General features: G+C 36.6%; 1 protein-coding gene across 19 annotated transcripts in view; it reads left to right on the top strand.

Moving 5' to 3' along the window:
• The window catches only part of DST (dystonin), a 398,831-nt gene that overhangs the window by 88,484 nt on the left and 285,717 nt on the right, over window positions 1-24,630 (top strand). For 3 of the 19 annotated variants that reach the window (XM_036230624.1, XM_036230583.1, XM_036230546.1), the window contains exon 1: window positions 543-1,139. The exons of 12 other annotated variants lie outside the window; for them this stretch is intronic. In XM_036230624.1, the coding sequence (XP_036086517.1) occupies window positions 1,049-1,139 (91 nt within the window). In that variant the 5' untranslated portion in view covers window positions 543-1,048. Of the gene's footprint in view, window positions 1-542; window positions 1,140-24,630 lie in introns of those variants that run through there. 4 more of the 19 variants (XM_036230420.1, XM_036230404.1, XM_036230331.1 and 1 more) reach the window with 3 other exon arrangements.

The following is a 24,630-nucleotide window of genomic DNA, read 5'->3' as shown; positions in this document are numbered from 1 at the left end:
GCCCTGATGCGCCGGGCCACCTGCAGAGGCCGCCCGCCCCGCCCGGGAGATGTGTCCTGGGCGCAGACCCCCGTGCCCTTTGCGTTCCGCATTGCCACAGGGTCGCCAGAGTCTTGTGCCATAAGCTGGGTCGAAAAATGTATTCCCACTCTCCTCCCCGCCACCCCTTCCACGGGGAGAGCCGCCGGCCCCTCCGCAGGGGGCCGCGCACGTCGGCGGCCGCGATGTGCGGCTTTGTTTCCCAGGCACCTGTTGTGGGTCCCAAATAGAAACCTCGTCCTTGGGGATCCGGGGCCAGCCGGCCAGTGTCCGGGGGTGGGCGTGCTTGGCGGTGCGGTCGACTGGGGTGGGCGGGCCGGGGAGGGGACCCGGGGCGCCGCGGCTCTGCTTAGAAGGGAGGGCCGTGCGGCGCCGGGGTCGGAGCGGAGCCAGCCGGGGTGCTGACCGCTGCGCTCGCCCCCTCCCTTCCGTCCTCCTCCCTCCTCCCTCCCTCCCTCCGGGGGCGCGGGCGAGTGTCTGCGGCGCGGCGGCCAGGAAATGCCGCAGATGCGCCGCGCAGCATCCCGGGCGGAGGCAGCGCGCGGGTCCTCCCGCACGGCCGCCGCGGTCTCGGCCTGGCCGGGAGCAGGCGCCTCGTGAAGGGCCAGGGAGGCGGCCTCATTGGCCTCCGAGGGTCCCGGCGCCTGCTGCCCCCCGCCCGTCCACGCCGTGCTCCTGGCTCCTCCGCCCGGCGTGGCGCTGCTGGTCGCCGACCCCGGGCTCGCCGAGATTTGCTGCTGCTGAAACCCGAGAGGGACTCTGGCTCCCCAGGAGCCTGGCGGCCCTGCACCCGCGGCCAGACAGGGGGCCTGGGCGTTTCCTCTGCTGGCTCAGGCGCCCGCCGCCCCCTCGCGCCCCGGCTCGGCGTCTCCGGCTTCTGCGCTCTCCCCCAGGCTGCCGCTCCTTCCGCTTTTCCGGTTATCGAGGCTGCGTCTTGCTGACTAGATACTGTCCAGGGTTCCCAGGGAGAGAGGGGAATTGGCCAGTCATCGCTTAGATAAACTTCGGCATGGCGGGGTACCTCTCCCCAGCCGCTTACCTGTACGTGGAGGAGCAGGAGTACCTCCAGGCCTACGAGGATGTCCTGGAGAGGTACAAAGGTATGTGGTCCCTGGCGTTCGGGGCTGCGGGGCTTGGCACGGACCAGCGGGGGAACTGTTATCTTTGCTTAACCAGAGCCACCACCGCCTGGGGCACAAGTAAACAGGTGTCTGGACCAGTCTTGGAATGAACCAGGTCTTTTGGGGTGGGATTCAGGACCTGCAATGCTGGGAGGGGAGCGGGGTGGGTAATGATCCGGAGACGCCCTTGGATGGATGGTAGAGTTGGGGGAAGGGGTTTGATTTCCAAGAAGCACATTGCTTTTTCTCTCCCTTGTAAAAGCTCTTAAGCACTACGCATAATCATAATTCTTCCTGGGAGGATGGATACCTATGAATTCTCCATGGGATTACAAAGGCATTGCTGCTCTTGCTTGACTTGGGGTGTTGGTTCACCCTCTTAAGAAGGTTCTTGGGTTCTTAAAATGTTGGACTGTTTCACCACTGAGAGCATCGCCAAATCGTTTTTCTTAAAATAATCTTATTTGGGAAATATTTATGAATTGGGACTAACAGTTCTTATGTATCATAAACATTATTTGCTAGTGTGATAGGTGTAAGACTTTAGTCAGTGAGTCTGTTGTAAATTTAAATTTATATTTTGGGATGATTTTCTGCCTGTCCTTTGTGTTGTAAGAAATCTATGCCAAAATGATAAATATTGCTGTTTTACTTTAGCTTTATGGTTAAATATAGTATTAGACAAAGTGTACCTTCTCATCTTAAAGGGTCTTTTTATCTCTGGAAATTATTTTTCAGTGTGTACACGTGATCTCCTTCTTGTGGCTCCTAAAACACTTCGTACCCAAGGTAGCTCACAGAGCCTTAATTTATTAATAGTGAATAGTGACCTATTTCATAGGTCAGATTCAAATGGTTTTGCACCTTGAATATTTGCTTTGGGTTTAAGAAATTCAGTTTCTGTAAATTTAATGGGGATTATATGATTAAAATGCATATGTTAATAGTTTTCTATTATTAGAAAGTAGAGATATAAAATCCTGAACCGAATAATTAAATCCCAAATCTCCAAAAAGCTCGGAATTCACTCACAAATGTTTTCTCTTTCTAGAAAATATTTTATTACTGATATGCTTTTAATTCATATAGAATTTTGTAAACAGCACAATCAGAATTTTTCTGTGCCAACACCCTTTTGTGTATAATACTGCCACTGAGCAAGTGCAGTGTTATTTTAGGCTAACACACGTTTGTAGCATTTGTGTGAATGTGTGCGTGCACGTGTAATATACTCATGTTTACATTATCTTTTCATTTTAAAATAAGGTTCTTAGTCAGCTGTTTCCAGAACTTTTCAAATGAGAAATACCAATTTGGACTTGTAAACCATGTTGAAGACATATGCCTGAGCTTTTTAAAGTCAGAAAGAAGAGTAAAAGTACTAAAGTGTATATATATATATATATATATATATATATATATTTCTAAAAATTATTGCTATATAAATTCATGTCCCATCATAAATTTACTTCAGTGACAGATGGGTGATTTTAGGTGACTTAGCAAACAAATAACTAGTGCTGATTTGACTTGTCTTGAGGAAGCAGACATTACTTAAACGCTTTTCTTTATTGGTTTTTGGAAATAAAAGGAAATTAAAGATGTGCAGGCTATTGCAGTTCTTAATACACTTCATTTTAATTATAGCCTATTGATCAATATAGCACTCAAACATATACTTTTTCAAAATATATAGTCCAAAATTTTGCTGAAAAAGTGAGGGTTCTTTCCTTCATTTTCTTTGTGGTTATAAAATGCTTAGGTCATCAGTTTGTACTCGGCTTTATAGATGTTCTATGTTTCATTTAGTCTTGGAAAGGGAAGCAAGAATATTGGCCGGTGTATTGACATGAAAAGCTGGAGACCTGGAAAACTCATTGTTTCCTGATGTGTTTTGAAGCCAGTTATGATTTCCCATCAGTATCCAATACGATGACTTCACTAGAGTGCTTATTATCCTGATGACTTGCTGTGGGGGCTGATCTAATCAGAAAAGAATTGTAGGCTTTGAATAGGGAGTGTCAGTTCTCTAAACTTTCAAAGTACAGTTGCTCATTTTCTGAAATCATGCATTGTTCAAAACATTTTACATTCTCATTTTAACTCAAGATAGATTATTTTGATTTTTATTTCTGACAAAGTTTCTTGGTTACAGAATGAGTTTGCATTCAGCTACAGTATTATCAGGTTGCCAAGTTATCATATGCCCCAGCTGTTGAATAGTGTAAGTGGTAGAGTCAGCTGGAACAAATTCAAAATCTGTCTGTCTTCAGAGTGTAGAATTGTAATAATCTATAATGTTAGCATTTAGGAATATTAGATTCAGAAGTTGAGAGTTTTGTTAGACTTAGTCCTCAGACAGCCTTGGAGGGACTTCAAACCTAACCCTCTGAAGAAAAACAAGAATAGTGGCAAGTGAGGCTTAATTATTTATGGTGTGGTCTATTCTTGTGTCTTGCTTTGGTCCTTTACTTCTGAGTGAAAATAGGCAACTGTTTGCTGAATTAGAATAACACAGCAAAGAGCTCTTTGCTACAGAAATGGATACACTGTTTTGCTTCATATTCTAGTTCTCTTATAAAATACCTTAGTAACAAAACTATTCAGGGAATCTGATTTAAAAACCATATTACTTCTGCTGATACCACAGTCAGGGTGAATGTAAGCATTTATTTATGAATTAAACATACTTATTATTGTTTATGCTAGAAATATCTAGGTTTAGTGGCTTTCTTTTATATCTATAGTAAATTACCCAATGTATTTTTCATGGAATACAAAACATTTTGTAGATCAGCATGAAAGATACAGAATGGCCACTCTTGTTTTTCTTGTCAGTATAAGGAAACTAACCTATATACTGTTATTATAATGAATTATTAGGTATTATATTATTAAAAATAATTAGCTGTCACAATGAAATTCTGCTATTTGAGTCATTAGAAAATTTTATATTCTCAGCACATTATTACTTTTTAAAATATGATGTTAAGTATCAAAATGAGATAATGTGAACTCAATCAATTTTATTCTGTATTATTAGACTTAATTTTAAAAAACGTCAAATTATTTTGGTCCAACAAATGGACATTTTTCCATTGACCTGGAAGTTGGTTGTCCCCAGACAACTGTAAAAAGTGTTTTATTATACTCTGTGAAAGTTAAATGGCAGATTTTATTACTTGTCTGTGATACCACTAAAAAACCCCCTTCGATTATTTAGAAAAAAAGTCCAAATTTTCTGTTTTTCATGAAAAGTTTTAGTAATCCTTTTAGTTCCTCCTCTCAGTAGGGCTATATAATTTTTGCTTACATGCATGGTGACAAAAGGAACTGAGAACTACTCCAACTGTGGTTTTCATTTTCAGTTTAGTTTTATGGCCTACTTAGATTTGTGATTGGTAAAAATCCTGTGTTTTTATGTGTAAACCAACTCTGGTGCCAGTTAAATTGAAAGTTGGAGTACAGTGGTCTCTCCTTATTCATGGGAGATATGTTCCAAGACTCCCAGTGGATGCCTAAAATCATTGATGGCACTGAACCCCTATACACACACACACGCATGCGCGCGCGCACACACACACACTATGGTTTTTCATATATATATACACTTTACGGCTTTTCTTTGGCATATCCAAATTGCCAGCATCACTACTCTTCTGCTTTGGGTCCATTAGTAAGTAAAATATGGGTTACTTGAACACAAGCACTGTGATACTTCGATAGACAATTTGATAACCAAGATAGCTACCAAGTGACAAACAGGCGGGTAGCAAATACAGCATGGACATGATGGAAAATGAGAATTCACATCTCAGGAAGGTCAGAGTAGGATGGGAGAGATTTCATCATACTACTTAGAATGGCATGCAATTTAAAAGTTATGAATTGTTTATTTCTAGAATTTTCCATTTAATATTTTCAGAAAATAGTTAATCGTAGGTGACTGAAACTGTGGAAAGAGAAACCATGGATAATGGGAGAATGCTGTATAAAGATCTCCAGGAATCACCCCCTGCCACACACACACACTTTGGTCATATGGTATATAGCCTTCGATGATCTTGCTCAGTGGTTTTCATTTGGTTTCCAGGATTCTGCAAAAACTTGATTTCAAATTTTACTTGCTCATGCTCCACTCATAGCTTTAACTGTGTTGCGTCATGACAATGTTATTTTGTAGCTAGTTAGTGAGTCTGGGCTTTTTCTTTAAAAAATGAAATACACTTATTAAGTAACGAGTGTTAAGATTGTGTTTGGTTGTAACAGAAAACATAATAGTACTTATCAAATTGATACTTTCTTTTTTCTCAGGTACTGAAAGGCACAAGGTAGACAAGCTAGGGCTGTGGGGTACCTCTATCTGCCAATACGACCCAGACTCCTATATTCTGCTTAGCTACTTGTAGTGTAGCATGTGATGGTTTTGTCATCACAAGATGGCTCTCCTCTTCCAGCCCTTTTATCTTAATTCCAGATGGGAAGAAAGGGAAGTGCAAGGACAAAGGACAAAGGATGCAAATTAGTTGATTCAGCCTCTTTTAAGGAGCTTTCTAGGACCCCATTTAGCAACTTTCAGTTGATCTCATTGTCTAGAACTGTTCCAGCGGACACTGCTATTCGTAAGGCAGACTAGGAGTATATGGGTTATTAAGCTGGTCCCATTTAGAACCCTGAACAAAATTGAAGTCTTTTTGTAAAGGATAAGGAAAAAAATGGATATCTGATTTGCAACCCGCAGTGTCTGGCAAAAGAGAGTAAAGTGTCAGTGTTGAAATTGGAAACTTAAAGTTTGTACACATTAACATCTATAACACAATGTATTCATTTTCCCTAAAGTTTGAGAGACTAAGAAGTCCATTGAAATTTCTGAGAAGTTTCAAAATGGCACAATGTTTTATAATGTTACAACGTGGATTTGAAAAGTAACTTTTGCTCAAAAACTAGGATTTAAATTGGCCAAAGAATGGTGTTTCACAATGTAAGAAACATATATTAGTTCAAGGAATGTAACCAGTTATTAGGTATTGTTAGTGAATTTAACTTTGAACCCAAAATATCATCCTGATGCTCCTTTAGTTTCTTTTGTTCCAACTTAGCCTTATACAGTTATCTCAATGTTTATTTAGTCATGGACTTTTAAAAAAGCTTTCTGCTTTTTAAAACTTTTTTGAGCAATTTGGAGAAACTTATTTTCTAGCTCAGTGATGATTTTAGGTGATAAATGACATATAAGAAGAGGTGGTGAGAACCAATTTCTTGTCCTACTGTTATTTTGTAGCCAGGCAAAGAAGCATTTGTGTTTCTGCCTTTGGGTCCTGTGTGCCCAGGAGCCTGGCTCTTTGGGGAGCTAGAATGTTTGTAAAAACATCTGAAGCTACAGAGGTGCCAAAAGAAAAAAAATGGAGTATCTAGGCCGACATGTTCCTTTCTGTTTTCGTTTCCCAACTGAGTATAAACGTGTAAAATGCACTAAGATGATCTGACCCTGTATGCCTAATGAATAAGTTGAGAAGATTTGTAGTTAAGAATGTTTAATATTTCATAGCAATTAAAAAGAAACTCAGTTGTTTCAGCTCCATGGAACTCTTTTCTCTATAATGTCTTTTGAAGAAAGACTTCTGTGTCCATTTCTCAGCTCTTAGTAATTTAGGGATCACATTCTACCCACTTTCAAAGAGGAATTTCAGGCAGCTGTCATTATTTCTATCAAATAAGGCTTTTACTTATTTGTTTTTGGTCTGTCCCTTTAATGCAAATTTATTTATTGTCGTTTTCTACCTACTTTCATCTCTCTTAGAAAAGATGAGTCTGGTGTTGAGGAAAGCTTTGTACTTAGGGTCAAATGACATTTTACCTTGTAGGAAGGTGAAAATACCAGTGAATTAAACTTCAAGAGGAGAGAGAGACTGGCATACTAGCATGATTCTTCCATTTCATTAGCATAACCACAGAATCCATTTTGAATGCTAGGATCAAGTGCATAGTAGGTTTTAGGGGTGGGGTTAGATAGGGGTTATTGGAAAATGGAAATGGGCAATATAGAGGGTTATGTTGGACCAGATTGAAAAGGGCCCGAATGCTAGGCCCGAGACCAAGTTTGGGCTTTATTCTGTAGGCAGGAAAAGGAAACTTGATGATTTCCAGCAGAATGTTACCAGTGAGATAGGTTTTAGAGAGATAACTCCAGTAATAGTGTGGAGGATTGAGTGGAAGACTCAGAAAACAGGGAGACAAGTATGTAAGATTCTAGTGTTTGGAATGGAAGGCTGGATTCAAAAGAGATTTCGGTAATTGACAGCATGGCTGACTGGTTGGTTGGAGTATTTTTTGTATAAAAAGTTCATTAGAAAGTATATTTTTGAAACAAATTTTTAATATTACTCAATTTTAGATCTTCTTTGGTTAAAATAGAGTGAATGCATTTTATTTGACCTTGGAAATACAGCAGATAGTGTGACCGAACAAAACTGAAATTTTCTGTTGAATGTGGCTATCCATAAGTAACACCTTATCAGTCTTGCTGGGAATCCTCTGAGTATGATTTACAGTGTATTACAGCAATGAATCTGTTTTCCATAAGCAAATTAAATTATTGGTTTCAGATCCATTTTAGAAGTAACTGTTAATGATTAAAACAAATTTTGTAATATATTTCAACAATTTCTTTTCATTTCTTAATATTTTTTTTCTACATAAACTTAACCAGATTTGTAGTCAGTTTTGCTTTGTTTGTAAGAGGTTCAATGGCCATATAATTTAGTATTAAGTTCTAAGCCATTTTTGAATTTTATCTGGTAAACCCTTAATTTGTAGCTTAAAATAGTAAAAAGAATAGCTACCATTTATCTGCATACCTACTTATGTGCTAAGCACAGTGCTGAGTATTGCAAATGAATTTTGTATGTAATTTTTAATTCTTGTATATCTTGGGTACAACTATGGCCATTTTATTAATATGGAAATCGAAGCTTAGAGAAGCTAATTTTCCTGAAATCATACAGCTCTAAGTGATAGCAGTGGCATTTGAACATCAGATGTATACTTGACATAAGCTATATATTTTGAATTTCATTACATTGACTGGAAAATTTTGCAGGAATAGTTTTTATGAGAATTTTTTATTAGGATTATGATCCTGATTAATACTAGAACTTTCTGAGATATGTTACATTGATGCATGAAATCAAAATTAATAGTTTAAAAATTCATAGAGATTTATATCAATTCAAATATTAAGTAGACTTGGGAGCTTGAACTGGTGTATCTTAGCTGGATTATAAATTCTAAAAATCAGCTACCCATGAAAGAAAGATAAAATTTTAATATGAGCATTTCCAGTGTGTATTTACGTTGAAGAGATTTTGAAAGGAATTAAGTTTTATAAATGTCACTAGTGAATGTGGCTGCTTTGATACATGCCTGAAATGTTTCCTGGAAAGAATCGTCAAAGGGAGTTGACAAAGTCTCGATTTTTCTCTAGTGGGTGAAAATATTTCCCAGTGAATCCTGGTATTAAAGACATTATACAAAGATTCTATTGTCTCAGTGAATTGAAAAATGCCCCTATATTCAGTGTTACCGTTCTCCATGATGGTCACACCAGTGTGACAATTTGTATTCTTGATTTTTGGCATGAAATAATACTGCTCGGTGGCTCCTTTTATCCTATCTTTTTTAAAGGCAGTTAGATGTGACAGGTCTGCTGCCTCACTAGGTACCTCACTGGGTTAAGATAAAAGGTAAGATAAAATAGGGCATGTGCAGTATTCTGAGCAGTAGGAATCACATAGACAGTCAGTGAATGGGATAGACCTAAGAACTCAAGTCCTCTGGCTCCTCCTAGGCCAGGAGCCTTAAAAAAAAAAACAACAAATATACTACTTTTTAGAACAGTTCTAGGTTTACAGAAAAATTGGACAGGAAGTACAGAGTTCCCATATAACTCCCTCCCTTCCGTCTCCTCCTTGTTTCCCTTTTTGATATCTTGCATTGAAATGATACATTTGTTATGATTTATGAATGAATATTGATAGATTATTGTTAACTGAGACTCATTGTTTGCATTAGGGTTCACTGTGTTGCATAGTTCTATGGGATTCAGTAAATGTATATCATGTGTTTACTATTACAGTATCATACACAGTAGTTTCAATGCCCCCTCATATCCTCTACCTATTCATTCCACCCCACCCCCTCAACCTCTGGCAAGCACTGATCTTTTTATTGTATCCATAGTTTTGCCTTTTCCAGAATGTCATAGTTGGAATCATAGCAGTAGCCTTTTCATACTGGCTTCTTTCACTTAGTAATATGCATTCAAGTTTTCCTCTATGTCTTTTCATGGCTTGATAGCTTATCTCTCTCTCTCTCTCTCTCTCTCTCTCTCTCTCTCTCTCTCTCTCTCTCTCTCTCTCTCTCTCTCTCTCTCTCTCTCTTTTTGCTGAATAATAATTTTATTGTCCGGATGAACCTCAGTTTGTTTATCCACTCATCTATTGAAGGGGATGTCTTGGTGCTTTCAGATTTTGTCAACTATGAATAAAGCTGCTCTAAATATTTGTGTGTAGGCTTTTGTGTAGACATGTTCTCACCTCTTTTGGGTAAATACCTAGGAGAATGACTGCTGGATCATATGGTAAGCTTGTGTTTACTTTGTAATTAACTGCTAAACTGTCTTCCAAGGAGGCTGTACCATTTTTCATTCCCACCAGGAACAAATGAGGGTTCCTATTGCTCCACATCCTTACTAGAATTTGGATTTAGCCATTCCAATAGGCATATAGTGATATTGAATTAATTTACAATTTCCTAATGGAGTATCTTTTCATGTGCTTATTTGTCATCTGTATATCTCCTTTGGTGAATTATCTGTTTAGATATTTTGCCTACTTCTTAATTGAGTTGTTTTCTAATTGTTGAGTTTTAAGATTTTTCGTATATTTTAGAGAACAGTACTTTATCAGATAAGTGTTCTATCCATGGTTAGTAGCCTTTACCACTACCTCCTTTTGACACTTTTAAACCATTACATATTGTAGATATTATTTAAATAAATAAGGGCCTGATTATTTCCTTTCATATGGTCATATTGTTCTTGAGTATTGCTTTGCTTTGGGTACACACATTGTGTATTATACCTACTTCATTGACACCAATTGCATGTGGTGTCTCAGTTCAGCAATCTGACAGTTAGTTTGCTTTAGTACATCTACATATGCTGCTGTAATCAAGTATCCAGTTGGTTGGCAGCTATGATGCTTTGTAATACAAGTCTAAAATTAGTTGAACTGTTCTATTTTAAGGATAGACTGAAATTAGTAGTCCATGTCCTGCAAAACATATGAAAGTTATACTCTCGGGATATTGAGTTACTACTTTTAAAATGTAATCAGAAGTAGGGTTAGGTAGAAAGTAGTTCGTTTCAATTTTTGGAAAGTTTTCGTTACGGGGATTTGATTATAGCCTGAGTGTAACGCTGCATATATGTAATACCTAAGGACACAAAGTTTTACTCTTGTCCCTTAGAGTTAAGATACTGCTTTTACATAAATGATCTTGTTTGAGCTTTAAAACCATATGCGTTTAGAGGTAGAGCAAAATTACCTGAATTTTCTTTTAGAACATTTTAGAAGAGTCACAGCTGCCTTTGCTAGGAAAAAAATTTTTTTGAATGATTAAAGGAGTATTTAGTTGTTCATTTTTGTGATTTTTGTCATAACTTTATCTACATAACAGAAACTAGAGAATATTGAAAATATTTAGTAGACAAAAAGGTGAGTGACTGAAATTCAAAGTTGAATTTTGCATGTAGTGTGAATTTTATAATCTCTTTAAGTGAGAGCTTATGGCTATGAAGGCATTTGTAGTGTTATTGAATGTGTCCTTCAAGCAATCTCAGAAGTTATAACAATTTAGCTACTACTAATTTGTGGTTTTTATACTTTTTCTTTGAAAAATTTTGGAGAGTCTATAGAAGGATTGAAGAATTCTAAGTTACAGAAAGCAAAATAACCAGGATAGTTTACTTTTATTGTGGAGAAACAGATCTACTTAATCTCCATGCTTTTGCATTTAGAAAACTATGTAGAAATTTAAATTTCTGCTTCAATAGAATTAAAGTGGTAAACAGAATGAAATACTTTTGTAATTAGCATTTCTTTGAAACATTCCAGCAGCATTGTTCTTCACTTCATATTTCTCATATTTTTAATCAGAAATTAATTGATTACATGCTTCAAGTGAACAAAGTTACCATGTAATATACACTCTTCCCAAGCTTCTATCACATTTTGTACTTAGTATTTCCCTAGAAAAACAAGGAAGAGATGAAACACTAGGGGCCAGGAGAAGTTGATCCTCACCAAATTGGAATATATGATTTAATTCTAAATAGTTATTGATCCTGTACTTTAAAAATATTCAGAGGAACTAAAGTCTAGGGAAGGAAGAAGAACACAAGGCTACAGGATGGTAGCCTCCTAAAGAGTATAGTTTGAGAAGGGTGGACCAGTTTCACTTATTGTAAGTGAGTGCCACAAAAGAGTAATCTGAACGTCGAAGAGTTTCATAAGCAGGGTTGGCATTTGAAGGAACACAGAATTTCAGTGGAGGGGAGGAAGGCTTTGAGTTGTGGGGGGTGGGTGGTGTGGGCAGAGGGTTTTCTTGACCTTACCATTTCATCTGGGCAATCTGACCTTGCATTTCACTTTTTGCTTGTAGGAAGAGTATTATCATAATGACTTAATCAATACTTTAATATAAATCAGATAAATTTTGTTTATAGGTAATCAGTGTTCATTTAAAAACTATTCCCCCTAGATAAATATGTTATCAAATCTCAAGATTTAGTAGTGAAAAATAACTATTAGGAATGGCTCAGCAAATGTAAAGTTTAAATGAGATTTAAGATAGTGTAGGAAACTCTGAATTAGATTGATAATAATGAGTAGCACCATACATACTTACATTTTTATGTATGTGATGTAATTTGATTTTTATGCCAACTCTGAGGCAAGTAACATAAGAGCCAGTGCTCTTATTTTATAGCTAAGGGAACAAGACTCTCGTGATGGCATTGACTCGGTAGCTGACTGGAAACTAGTATAGAGAATTGTGGCCCTTCTTCATATGCATGCAAAGTTATTATTAATAGTATAGCTTAATTAATGTATTTGGTAAGAGGTGAGTGATCTCAGTTTAAGTAAACAGCCTTTCAATATGTTCTGGACTGGTAGCAGTCTATATTTAGGAAGGAGAGAAGTATGGTTTACTATTTGTTTAATGTGGTTTTGGTCTATCCATAATCTACAAACTTCAGGGTAAATTATGTTGCTGGCTGTTGAGGATTTAGTTGCTTGAGGAAAACACCCCATTATCTTTTATCTCTGTTGTTAATTGAAACAGCTCTTGAAATTATTGGGTTTTACATTTAGGCAGGAAAATGATCTCATTGACTAACAATGTAATTTCTATATTACTTAGTGGAAAAGGAGGAACTAGCTAAGTACTTGGTGGAACGTGGGAAGAAAAATCTGTGACATAAACTTGCTACCATTTTTGGAAAATAAAGACATGTACAAAATATGAATTTCCCCATCTCCCCACCCCCTCTCAGTCATTAACAGAACTATAGTTCTGCATCTAACCCTGATCTAACCCTGATTCTGCTCTTCTACCTGCCCATCTTGGAGAATTGCCATTGCTTGTGGTTGATACAGGAAGGAGATAGAAACATTGAGTGTGCTAATTTTTCATTCTTGCATTTTATACTTGAGAAAACTGAAATCTGTTTAAATGAAGATTAGATAAACCCTGGAGAAGTGGGATCAGCGAAGGTAAAAATAAGATCTAAACTGAAGTCTCCTGATTTCTGGTTTTCTACATGCTCAGTCTACTTTTACTTGCTGGTAGATAGAAGAGATGCTTTCATTGTCTATATTTTAAGTCATTTAATAAGAGAGCCATGGTTTACTAAAGAATTAGTGAGGGAAATAAAATAGAAGAAATGAGTGGAAAAACCGAAGCAATAGAAGCTACAGTAGTGATGACAGTACTTTTCTAGACATGTGAGGAATGCTGAATTTTCAATGTTGCATTTGATGTTTATGGATTTTGTCAGTGATGATAAATTGCATGCAGCAAGCTCATCAGTGTTCTGAGGCTTTAAGGAATAGATTAGGCTTAATATAAACTAGAGTTATAACATGCATTAAAATATTCCTCCACCTTGAAAGGTTCAGTGACCATTCAACTGCAGCTTTTGGGTCAGCGTGTGGCTTTCTGGCTGTTTCCTAGTTAACTATAACATGGAGGCTCTAGGAGGTGGATCCTGGCTACTGACCATACTTTACCCCTTCCTTATGGCCTGGCCTCTGAGGATTTGTTGAAATCTGGAGCCTTCTCTTCTCCTGTGGATTGGTAATGAATAGAGGTTATGATGCTTTGTGTCCTCAATTCTAATACACTTAGAGAGTGGAAGTAACAGTGGAAGGGATGGAAAATTTGAATTTGCTCACACTTCAGATGGGCGTAAGGTATGTGTGTGTGATTGGGGGTGGGAAAGAGGAGAGAGAGTTTATATTCTGGTATTTCTGGGAAGTTGGGAGCTGGAGGTGAATGGTGGCCCAACTCCATTCCTTATCTTTTGGATCTCCATATAAACATTTTACCTCCCCTCACCTCCTTTCTTTCTTAGTTGTGTTTCTTTTGGCTGGCCCATCTTCTCAGTTCTCTCTTTGATAGTAGCAGGTAGGAATTGGTTGGGAAAGGTGTGATTTGGAAAGTGTTTTTCAAATAGGAACATGCCTGTTGTATGTATCTGTTTATGTATCTGTTAAGCTGTTTTTAAAATAGATTCGAAGTTCTATATTTTAATTATTATTCTAGATTGACTACAAAATGTTAGAGTATATTGTACATCAGTAATGTTGTTTTTACCATTTTTAAAACTAAAATATAGCCTTGCATTAGCCTAAATTATCTAACCTTTATTTAAACAGTATTTTAAAGAGAAAATGTGTTAGAAGTTTATTGTTTGGAACTTAACAAGTAAATTTCTATACCATGGCCCATGGATGAATTGAAGATAACTGGCAAATTTTTGATAGTGGGAAAATCTATAGAGAAATTTACAAGATTTTAGACATAGTATCCTTTAAATTTATTAATTACTTTTATTCTTATCATCTTCCAGAAGCATATTGTATAACATTTAGTACAGACAAGAATGTGGAGAAACAGCACTTCATGCATTGCTTGTGATATGTGGTTGGTTACCATCTTTGGGGAAAGGAGGTTGCTGCTGAAGGCGTATTTACTCTTTGACCCACCAGAATTTCAGACCCTTTCCTACAGGTAGAATTCAGGAATTTATTGTGACATTGTTTATAATTGCAAAACACCAGAAAACAACCTGAATGGTTATCAATAGGGGATAGTTGAATATATTTTGATACTTTTATACTGTGGAATGTTAAGCAATTAATAAAAAAAATGTGAGTTAAATCTCTAAGTATTGACCTGATTTATTTATTTATTTATTTATTTATTTATTTATTTATTTATTTATTATTATGTCCATATTGTTAAGGAAAATTAAAAGACAGAGGACTAATGTGTATCGCATTTATATATATATCAAAACACAGGGAGAGAATTGAAAGATAGACACCAAACTGTTAATAGTGGTTAACTCCAGGGGATGAGAATTATTTTTTTCAATTTCAGTATTTGACATTTTATAAAAGTATCTATTACTTTTGTAATGCATATAAATACTACCACGAATAGTTTAAAGGAAGAAAATTATTAAATATTTGAATGCACATGATGAAACAGTGCTGGTTTTGAGAAACTTCCTCCACGTGATTCTGATGGGTATAATTTATAAGCAAAATTGTGGGTATTAAGTGACATTAATTTAATAGAACACCTGGCACTTTCATAAACAATATACAGACTTATGATTGTGTGTTCGTTTATGGCTGAAGTGGTTCATTATGACCTCAGCTGTCATTTTCAGCATCTGATTTGATCATACGCTCACAGGTTGTCTTCTTAGGCAAGATACAGTGCGGCGAGAAGACAGTGCCTTGAATAGGGTCAGACAAATAAATGTAATTATGGTCTCTAAGGAGTGCTGTCCCTAGCCACAGTTTCCCTTTGTTTTGTTTCTTATCTGACTTCATTTTTTTCTTCATTTATTTAACATATTATGTAAAAATTTATTAGATGCCAGTGACATACACAAAGATGAAAAAGATGGTGTTACTAGGAGATCTCAGTCTGTTGGGGGAAGATCATCGAGATGAGTTAGTTATAGAACAATTAAGGTGGACATGCAGTATGATTAAAATATTCTGGGGAAAACGTTCTTACACCCTTTATGAGGTGAGGCTAGTGTTTCCTTTATTCCTTAGCTTGTTTCATAAAGTTTTATTTCTCTGACAAGTAGGAATAAAGAAATTAGAGCCCTATTAGAGTCCAACTTTATTTTTCGTGAATTGAAATATAATGTAACCTGCAGATATATAAATATAGTAGAGAGTCTGAGAAAAACAAATTGCATATCTGTTTATAGGATCATCAAATAAGGGGATATTGAATACTTTTGAAGTTTGCAAAACCAAGTTGAGAAACTATAGAAAATATCTTTTATTTAAGTCTTTAAAATATTTCCAGTACCTGTCACAGTACTTGGCATATCGTAGATGCTCGATAATGATTTTGTTTTTAAAATAATTAAATGAATGACTTTTTGCTGAGGGTTCAGGCTTTAAGATATTCTGAATTTATTTCCTTAACCAAGTTAAGTAGTTATTCTAAGGTTCACTAATAGATTTTATGCAGTATCTGATCTGCTGTTAATCCCATCTGGTATATTTTTCATCTCTAGAAGTTCAGTTTGGGTCCTTTTAAATTTCTTCTTTGTCTTCTCTGTTGCTCCTTAACATACTCATGCGTTCCTCTATCTTTTTGAACATATGGAGTGTATCAATAATAACTTTTAATATGCTAGTGTACTGCTTATATTATCTGTATCATTTCTAAGTCTGTTCCTTTGATTACTTTTGCTCCTTATAGGTCATATTTTTCAACTTTATTTTGCATGCCTGGTAATTTTTTATGTAGATGCCAGACATTGTTAATTTTATTTAGTTGGGTGTGGAATTTTTAAAATGTATTCTTTTAATTGTTTTTGAGTTTTGTTTTGCAATACAGTTAAATACTTAGAATAGATTGATCCTTTCAAGATTTGCTTTTTAAGTTTCTGTTGGCAGGACTAGATCAGGCTTTATTTAGCCTAGGGCTAATTTCCCTTACTACTGAGGTAATATTCTTTTGTGTTCTGCCTGCTCCTTTCTGATGGTTCTTTACTTGGCTTCTGGTAGTTTCCTTGCACATGTGTACAGAGTACTCAGATAAAGATGCAACCCCTGGCAGATCGCTAGAGTTTGGTTTTTGTTCAGCTCTTTTTGGTTCTCTGCCCTGTGCGTTCTAATTGTCTAGACCTCTTCAGATTAACTCTTGCTCCTCAACTGAGGGAGACTGCTGCTTCCTTCACCCCAACTCCTTGTCCTCAGTCCCCCCACCCCCACATTGTAGCCTGGAAACTCACTCTAGGCAGTAAACTGGAGTGATAATAAGGCTCTCTTGAAGTGTTTTCTTTTCACAGAGATCATTGGCATCTGTTCTGTCCATTGTCTAATGTCCAAAAACTGTGGTTTCATAAATTTTGCCTTTCTTTTACGGAAAAAAAAAAAAAAATTATTGTGTAAAGCTGAAGAGTAAATACAGTCCTTGTTACTCCATCATGCCCAGAGGTGGAAGGTCCTTCTTTTTAAATAAGGCTCATGTACATATAAATTTTGCATTAATTTTTTTGTTATAATTAGATAGACTATTAAAATGCAAGAGACTTAAAATCCTCAAATTCATTAATGTAAAGTTTATCCATATGTTTATTAAAGTTTTTCTGTTTGATAGACGCTCTGGACTCAGCTTGGTGAAAGTACGGAAAGGAAGTAATTATAGCCTTTATTCATATGTTTGCCATTGTGTTAGTGTAACTGTAAAAATGTAGAAGTTGTTGTGTAGCCAGAGAATTAAGACATGATATGTAATACTTTTGTATTTTTCACATTTATATGATATATGATGTTTAAAGTTGAGTTAGTTCAATAAAAAATGTTATTTTATGTAGTAGGGCAGGCAGAGAAGAAAGATTCTTTTAATAGTGACAACACATCTATTCTGAAAAATAGAATTATAGAGCTGGGATTGTGTAATTTAGCTCCTGCATTTTTATACAGTTACCTAATTCTGAGAAAGATTAGTTCAGAGACATTAAGCTCATAGAACTAGTCAGAATCAGAGCTGGAACTGGGGCCCAGATATTCGAATTCTAGTCTAATGCTTTTTCTGCATAATCATGGTGACCAACGAAAGTCCTTGTACGCCTTCAGCACCCAAATGCATGTCCCGTACTTCCTCTTCCTCCTGTTCCTGACCAAGTAGAGTAAGTCTTGAGGGCCCAGTCTCCTGTTTTATGGCAAGCTTCATTCTGTGCTGTGTAAACACTGCCACACTTTTGACATGCATTGAAACATTTCATTGGTCTCTTTGAACACATTATTTAGGTATGTATTGCATTAGTTCTTAACATAAGATATACAATGAGAAATTGGAAGGCTGTTGAGTACCTGACCATTATTTTGAAAGTTAATATTTGTGTTTCAGTTAGAGTGACTTTGGGCCTGTTTGATATTGACTTGCTAAGTAATGTCAGAGGGTCAGAACAATTTTAAGAGATGTGTGGACTGTATCTGATGACAGTTTGGCACTTAGCTTTTATCTCCTTGAGGTGGCCTCCGTATTGAACCATAGCAGATTAGCCTTGTTATTTTTAAAGAATACTGAATCTGTCTGCCTTTGGCAGTACAGAAAAGGCAAGGCCGCTGTCTATCATAGTTATAGACAAAGGTATCTGGTCCTTTAGGTACACAAGTTTTGAAAAGGAACCTGAGCTTGGCAGTCAGTTTTGTATGTACAGTACCACGTAAGGACAAGAAATAGACTAGAGGTAACTAACAGTTTGAATTGCTACCTTTAATTTTTTTCCTGTGAAAAGGAAAGAAATTAAGGGTAATTTATTATAATAATCGCTGTAATAACAGGCAGTGGTATGCTGATAAATATTTTACAACCAATTCTTCCAGGATAAAAGTCTCGATGTATATAGCGTTTGCTCTTTTCTGTGGTGTGAATACTCTCACCATGATGGGTTTCAAGATTCCAAACTGACATTGCTGAAAACAGAGTTGGAAAGAGATGCACAGCAGCACAGCATTCTTTGGTACTTACACCATATAGACTCAGTAGATGTAAATAAACTCAGGAGCATAGATAATAATAGTAAAATGTAGTAGCATAATTAATAAGTGATGAGTTTTGAATATTTATTATCATTGTTATGCAATATAATTATAACTTTATGTTTATAATATATGTTTATGAAATTAATATAATTTAGTTTTTAACGATGGCTGTATTTAACAACCAGCTAACAACATTCTGAAATTTCGACAATCAGCTCACTTAAGCTGTTCTGAGCATACCACTGAAACTAGATAACACTTACTGAGTACCTACTATCTGCCAGGCATAGTCTAAGTGTTTTGCATGAATTATATAATTCTCAAAGCAGTCCTATGAAGTAGGTGTTTCAATTAGCTCCATTTTGCATTGATAAGTTGAGGCATATAATGGTTAAATATCTTGCCCCGGGCACAGTTTGGAAGTGTCTGAGCTGGGGTTCAAAACCAGGCCGCCTGTCTGTGGAGCCTTGGTTTTTCACCACTAGCCCTTGAGCTTAAAGATATTCTCGAATGTGAGGCAGTAGTAACTATGATAAATTATAAGTAAATACTCATGCTTCAGAATTATTTTATGACCTGTTTCAGTAATTGTCTAGATTTTAATTTATTTGAATTTTTATCTATGACAAAGTGTAACTGTCCTTAATACATGAGATATTTATCTGAATCAGCAAGAAAAGTGGTATTCTCTTCAGTGGAAAAACAGTCCAGAGACTTCAATAAGCAGTTCATAAAAACTAACAATGGCCTATAAACATTGAAGACAATGTCTGTTTTGTTAATTATAATATTAAGCCAGCCCTTACAGAGTACCTAACACATAGTAGGGCTCCATAAATATTTTAGTACCTGTTAATTTTCTACATGTTAAGTGAAGCATATATAAAGATTTCTAGAACTTTTGCTTATTAAAACTATATTCTAAGGTTGCTTTAATTAAAGAATTGAAATTTTTCCAAAAGTGTTTCTGATTGTAGTGTTAGAGACATTTTATTATTAAAAAACCCTGAGTTCAAATAAAGATGAAGAGGCCTAATAAATTATTTTTAATTTTAATAATCAGTATGAGCTATTTTTTTATTATTTGGTGTGTAAAATTGATATTACTAAATTTAAAAGACCTAATACAATTATTAGAAGTTGCTGTGTAATTTCTAGAACCTTTAAGTTACCAGTAGTGATGTTTTAATGCATTGAGCTATTTACCTACAGTTCTTTTTGAGGGATGTGCAGTGTACTGTGGACCTTTTTAGAGACTGATGCTTCACTTGGAGTCGTTTCCTGGTTTTCCATTTCTTCCTTCTTTCTGGTAGATACTCTTTTAGCTACCTCAGAGCTCACATATAATTCTGAAGGATGTTATGAATTACTTTGAGAAATGATGATATATATCAGAATGTTTTTGATGTTGACACTGAATTTTGGAGATTAGGACTTAGAGATGTTTAAATTGGTTTGGAAACAGAGTTTTGGTTATGTTAAAAAAACTTGTTATTCCTTGGTATGGGTAGTCAGGAAGACTTGTAGTATTTCTTTCAGATGAATAAAGGCTATAAGGGAAGGGGAGAAGGGAAAAAGGGACAAACACTGATTGAACGATGATGACCTAGGGTCAGATCCAGTGCTAAGCATGTGCACGCCTTATGACTAAGGTGAAAGCTTTCCTATTCAGCAACTGGGGAAAAGAAGTTGGGGGAGGTGATAGGGAACTGGGGGTTCCTTTAGAAAATAAGCAATTCACTAACAGGTAATGGTAATGGCAGAACCAGTGCTACCCCTATCCTGTTTCTAATAAGACAGTGAGTTGCTTTTCAGAGAATAAAGACCGAATCCACAAGTCATACAGCCAAAGCATGTGCAGAGACAACTTTGACTTCCAGCTGTACCCCAACCAAAGTCTTGCCACCTCCCCTGCCCCCCGCCCCGCATGGAACCAAAGGACCGAGATGTGACCGGAACTTGAATGCCAGAACTTTTTCAGAAGCAAAGGTTCTATTGTCCAGGAAGATCTGGCACTGAAGCCCCTTACCATAAATGGCTAAGTTCCAAGGTCCTCCAGTTAAATCTTGCCCGCCAGTGCTTCCATATACCCGTTTCCTCTAACCCTTAACTCTCAATTTTTGCCTCTAAAATCTCTTGATTAAAAGCCATTGGGGAGTTAGGGTTTTAAGCAGTAGCTTCCCATTCTCCATGCGTGTCACCCTGCAAATAAATGACTTTAATTTCTCCATTGCCAACTTCGATATCAGTATTTGGCTTTGCCTAGTAAAATACTGGATAGCACAACATTTTCTGTATTAGTTGATCACAATGGAGATCAGAGATGGTGTCCACTAACCTTTAGAAAAATTGTCCTGATTTTCTTTAATGTATCACTGTGATTGAATAAAAAATAAAATATGACACGTTTGGCTAATTTGTATTATGCCATGTTGGGGATGGGGAAACTTTCCTTTAGTTCTTCTGGCTGGTAGAATTATTAAAATCACATGACAGAATAACAGGTGAAAATCAAGTTTTTATACATGTGCATGGGGAATTCACATAAGCATGAAAATCCTAAAGGCAGTAAGGCAAAATGTGATATATATGTCATTCTGGACTAAGAAGGGGAATGTAGGGGTTGGGCTTCAAGAGAAAGTAAAGCAAATGTACAAGGCCGTGAAAAGAGGTAATGTTTTGTAAACAAATGTTTCCTGGGCCATCTTGAAACTAAGGGCACAAGGAAGAATTTGGTCACATGGGCTTTGCTGGGTTTCTTTCTATCTAAACTATAGTTATCTGTGATGATATCACCCTTCCTGGAGCAAGTCCTCTATCTTAAATTCTTTTAGACAGTAAAGGGAGAGGCATATTATTTCGAGCTGATTGTTTTCAGCTCGAAATAACACACATGCTGGAGTGGCATATCTTGGGGCAACTCGTTCTGAACCCCTAAAGTTATTTTGAATCAAGATGGGGGAAAAATTCAAAGGAAATATGACTTAATAGTTTGCCATAGGAATTTTGTGGTAAAATACTAAGGCTATTGGGAAAAAAATAAAACATCCCATAATATCCTATCAAGTCTTATTTTCACAAATTGCTTTTCAAAGATTTGATCTGTTTATATAAAGAACATCTTTTGTGTTCATCTGAAAAAGAAGATAAAATGGTCCTTAGAGTCTCTTGGAAAGCCAATGCTATTTTCTCAGTTGGGTGTAAATTGTGAACTTTCCTTTAGAAATATTTAAATTCTTATTTATCAAAGAAAATGATTAGATCAGTCAGATTACCTGAAGAGAGTCTATCTTTAGAAAGGGAGATACCAGAGTGAAAAGTGGTAGTCCTCATGGCAGTTTTTTTGTAAGTGTTTTTTGGCCTCTCTCTTTTTTTCCTCATTTTTCCCCATATCTATTTAATTCCTTATACTTATTTTGTAAAAGTCTTAAAACAGCACTCATTTATTATCCTACAATTTCCATGGGTCAGGTGCTTGGACATTACTTGTTCGGTGAGTCTCTGCCCAGGATCTCACAAGGCTGCGTTTGTACTTGGTTTTTCGAACAGTGAGAAATTAAAATTGAGCACAAACTATATAGAATTAAGCACATATTATATTTTAAAAGGAAATGTGAACATTATTTAACAAGTTATACTTTATAAACTTTATATAGACCTGAAAAGTATGTAAAAAAATTGTCTATTTAAAACAGTTTCTTCTACTTAGAATATATTTCTGGATACATGAAATTTGAAATTAAGGGAGATAGTTTAATCAGTCTGGGAAAGAACTATGCGGCTTGATTGTTTCATGCTAACTACTGACACCTACTTGAGACTTGCATGTGAATATGGGATTCTTTTGGTACTATTTATTTCATAGATAAGGCCTGTTAGTAAACCAGAATGAGCGACCAAAGTGATTACAATGGACTGCTATTGTTATGTAGTCGAACCATAATATTACTTTTGGGACAACAATAAGTGTTCTTACACATGTCGTAGCTCTCAAGTGCTCCGCTAACCTCTCTACTTACTCGAATCTATTCAGTGGTTGCAGCCTCCTTTTCATGCAAAGCAGGATATATTTAAGGAGCTGTGGAAACAAGTCTCACAGTACTCCTGAAGGAGTATCGAGCAACTTTTGCATTAGTTTCGTGTTATGGGAAGCTAAAAAATATCAGGTAGGAAGTTTCCCAAGGTTCATAAATTTTCATAAGTTCATTAACACCTCCCTCCCTGTGACTTTGGGTTCACCACATGTTATGGAACTGAATTCATTAAATGGGGTATGAAACTGGAAATAAGTCAGCAGGCAGTTTCAGGGAGATTGGAGTGGGACTCTGACTCCAATAAAGAGTACTCCTCTAGAGGCATTTATTTTTCTACCCCAAGTAGTCCCTTTGATCAAAACCCAGGAATGCTCTGAATAGATATTTTATTTGTAGTACTGTAAGTTTTCATGGAAAGCAGAAGAAGAAAGAAATGCAAAATAAATTTCTCAATTCTATTTTTGATCAAAGTTGAGGCTTGAGGACATAAACTTTCATCATTTTATTATCGAATACCTAATCATATGGAATAATGCTTGTGTTCTAAGTGTCTTTCTATTTAGATACTAATATTTGTTAATAGATTAAAATACGTTTTATATTACTTCACGGTGCTTTTTATTTAAATACAATTCATAATATTGTTTGAGTCATCATTGGCTAAAATTTTTAAATTAGAAAGAATGGGAAATCAGATGTTTATCATAATTTACTTTAAGGGTTAGCTATTCCAGTTTAACCTCATTTGCACTTCTGCTGTCCTCTGAAATGGCCTCAAGCCCTAAATTTAGGAGAGGCAGAGGTGCTGAGATTTGGGCTTCAGAGGTATCTTCCATTTCCCTTTTGTGGGGATCATCTTTAAAGGGCATGTGCCCAGACCTTTCACCCAGTTCTAAAAGTGGAGCACTTCTACAGTGCTGTAAAATTGGCCTGAATCGGTCATACTCCTTTTTGGAAGGATGTGGCAAAGTTCATGTCAGCTAAATACAGTGCTTAATTAATTTGGCTAGTGTAGGCATCATACACTAAAGCTGTCTTGTCTTGTAAAAATAGAATGGGTATAAGCACCCAAAATTTAAAATTTGAATTTTTGATATGATGGGTAACAGATAAAATAAAAGCAAGTCATATATATATATATATATATATATATATATATATATATATATATATATATATATAAAATCTCACATTGTAGAGGGCTGTGTTCAATGGCTTTTTTTGTGGATCCCTTTTCTATTCCCATCCTATTCTCTTCCCCACCTTTCCCTCCTTGGCTAACATTCTATAAAATTTATTACTTGCCAGGCACTGTTTTAAATGCTTTACATATGTTAAGTTTACATATGTTAACAGCCCCTTGAGGTAAATGCCATCGTCCCATTTCACAGATGAGGAAATTGGTGCCGAAAGAGGATAAGTGACTTGCTTAAGATCACCTAAGTTCACACGGGTGTTGTAGTGAGTGGTAGAGCTGTGATTCCAGTGAAGGGTGTTGGGCCCTGCGGCCTGTGCTCCCTCATCTCCCACCTACACTGTGCTGTTTCTACCACAGTCCCACTTCTAATTTATAGTTATCTTGCTGTCGTTTTGTAAGTAACTTCAGATCATTTTTGGACATAATGATAGTACAATAAACAAATAGATGAAATTTGTCAGCAAACATTTTGCCTCTATTTTTGTTCAATAATATTTTGATTGAGCAATTCAACTTCAAAGATACCATGAGAAACCTCTGGAATCACCTTTGGAGTCCTCTCATATTCTGGCAAATGGCTTAAGAGTAAAGAATATGTTTTCCATTTTTCAGGGTTTGCTTTTGCTAATTCTGCTGTGTGGTGCAATTAAATTTTCTTTCCCTGAAAGCACAGTCGTAACTGTTGCTGTGACAAATGCTGTTGGAGGAAACCTCTGCATTGTGAGCAGGGGTGATATGCTTCAATTAAGTGTTTTCTTTGCTCAGTCGTAGACTTCATAGGAGGTTAAATCCTGCTCTGAAGGACTCTTCCTGGCAGGTGCTATTTCTGTTACCAGGATGGTCTCTGCTAACTTTTAATA

Source organism: Rousettus aegyptiacus, unplaced genomic scaffold (genome assembly GCF_014176215.1).
Source record: "Rousettus aegyptiacus isolate mRouAeg1 unplaced genomic scaffold, mRouAeg1.p scaffold_m13_p_1, whole genome shotgun sequence".
NCBI lineage: Eukaryota > Metazoa > Chordata > Mammalia > Chiroptera > Pteropodidae > Rousettus > Rousettus aegyptiacus.
This window is presented reverse-complemented; position numbering and strand designations above follow the sequence as displayed.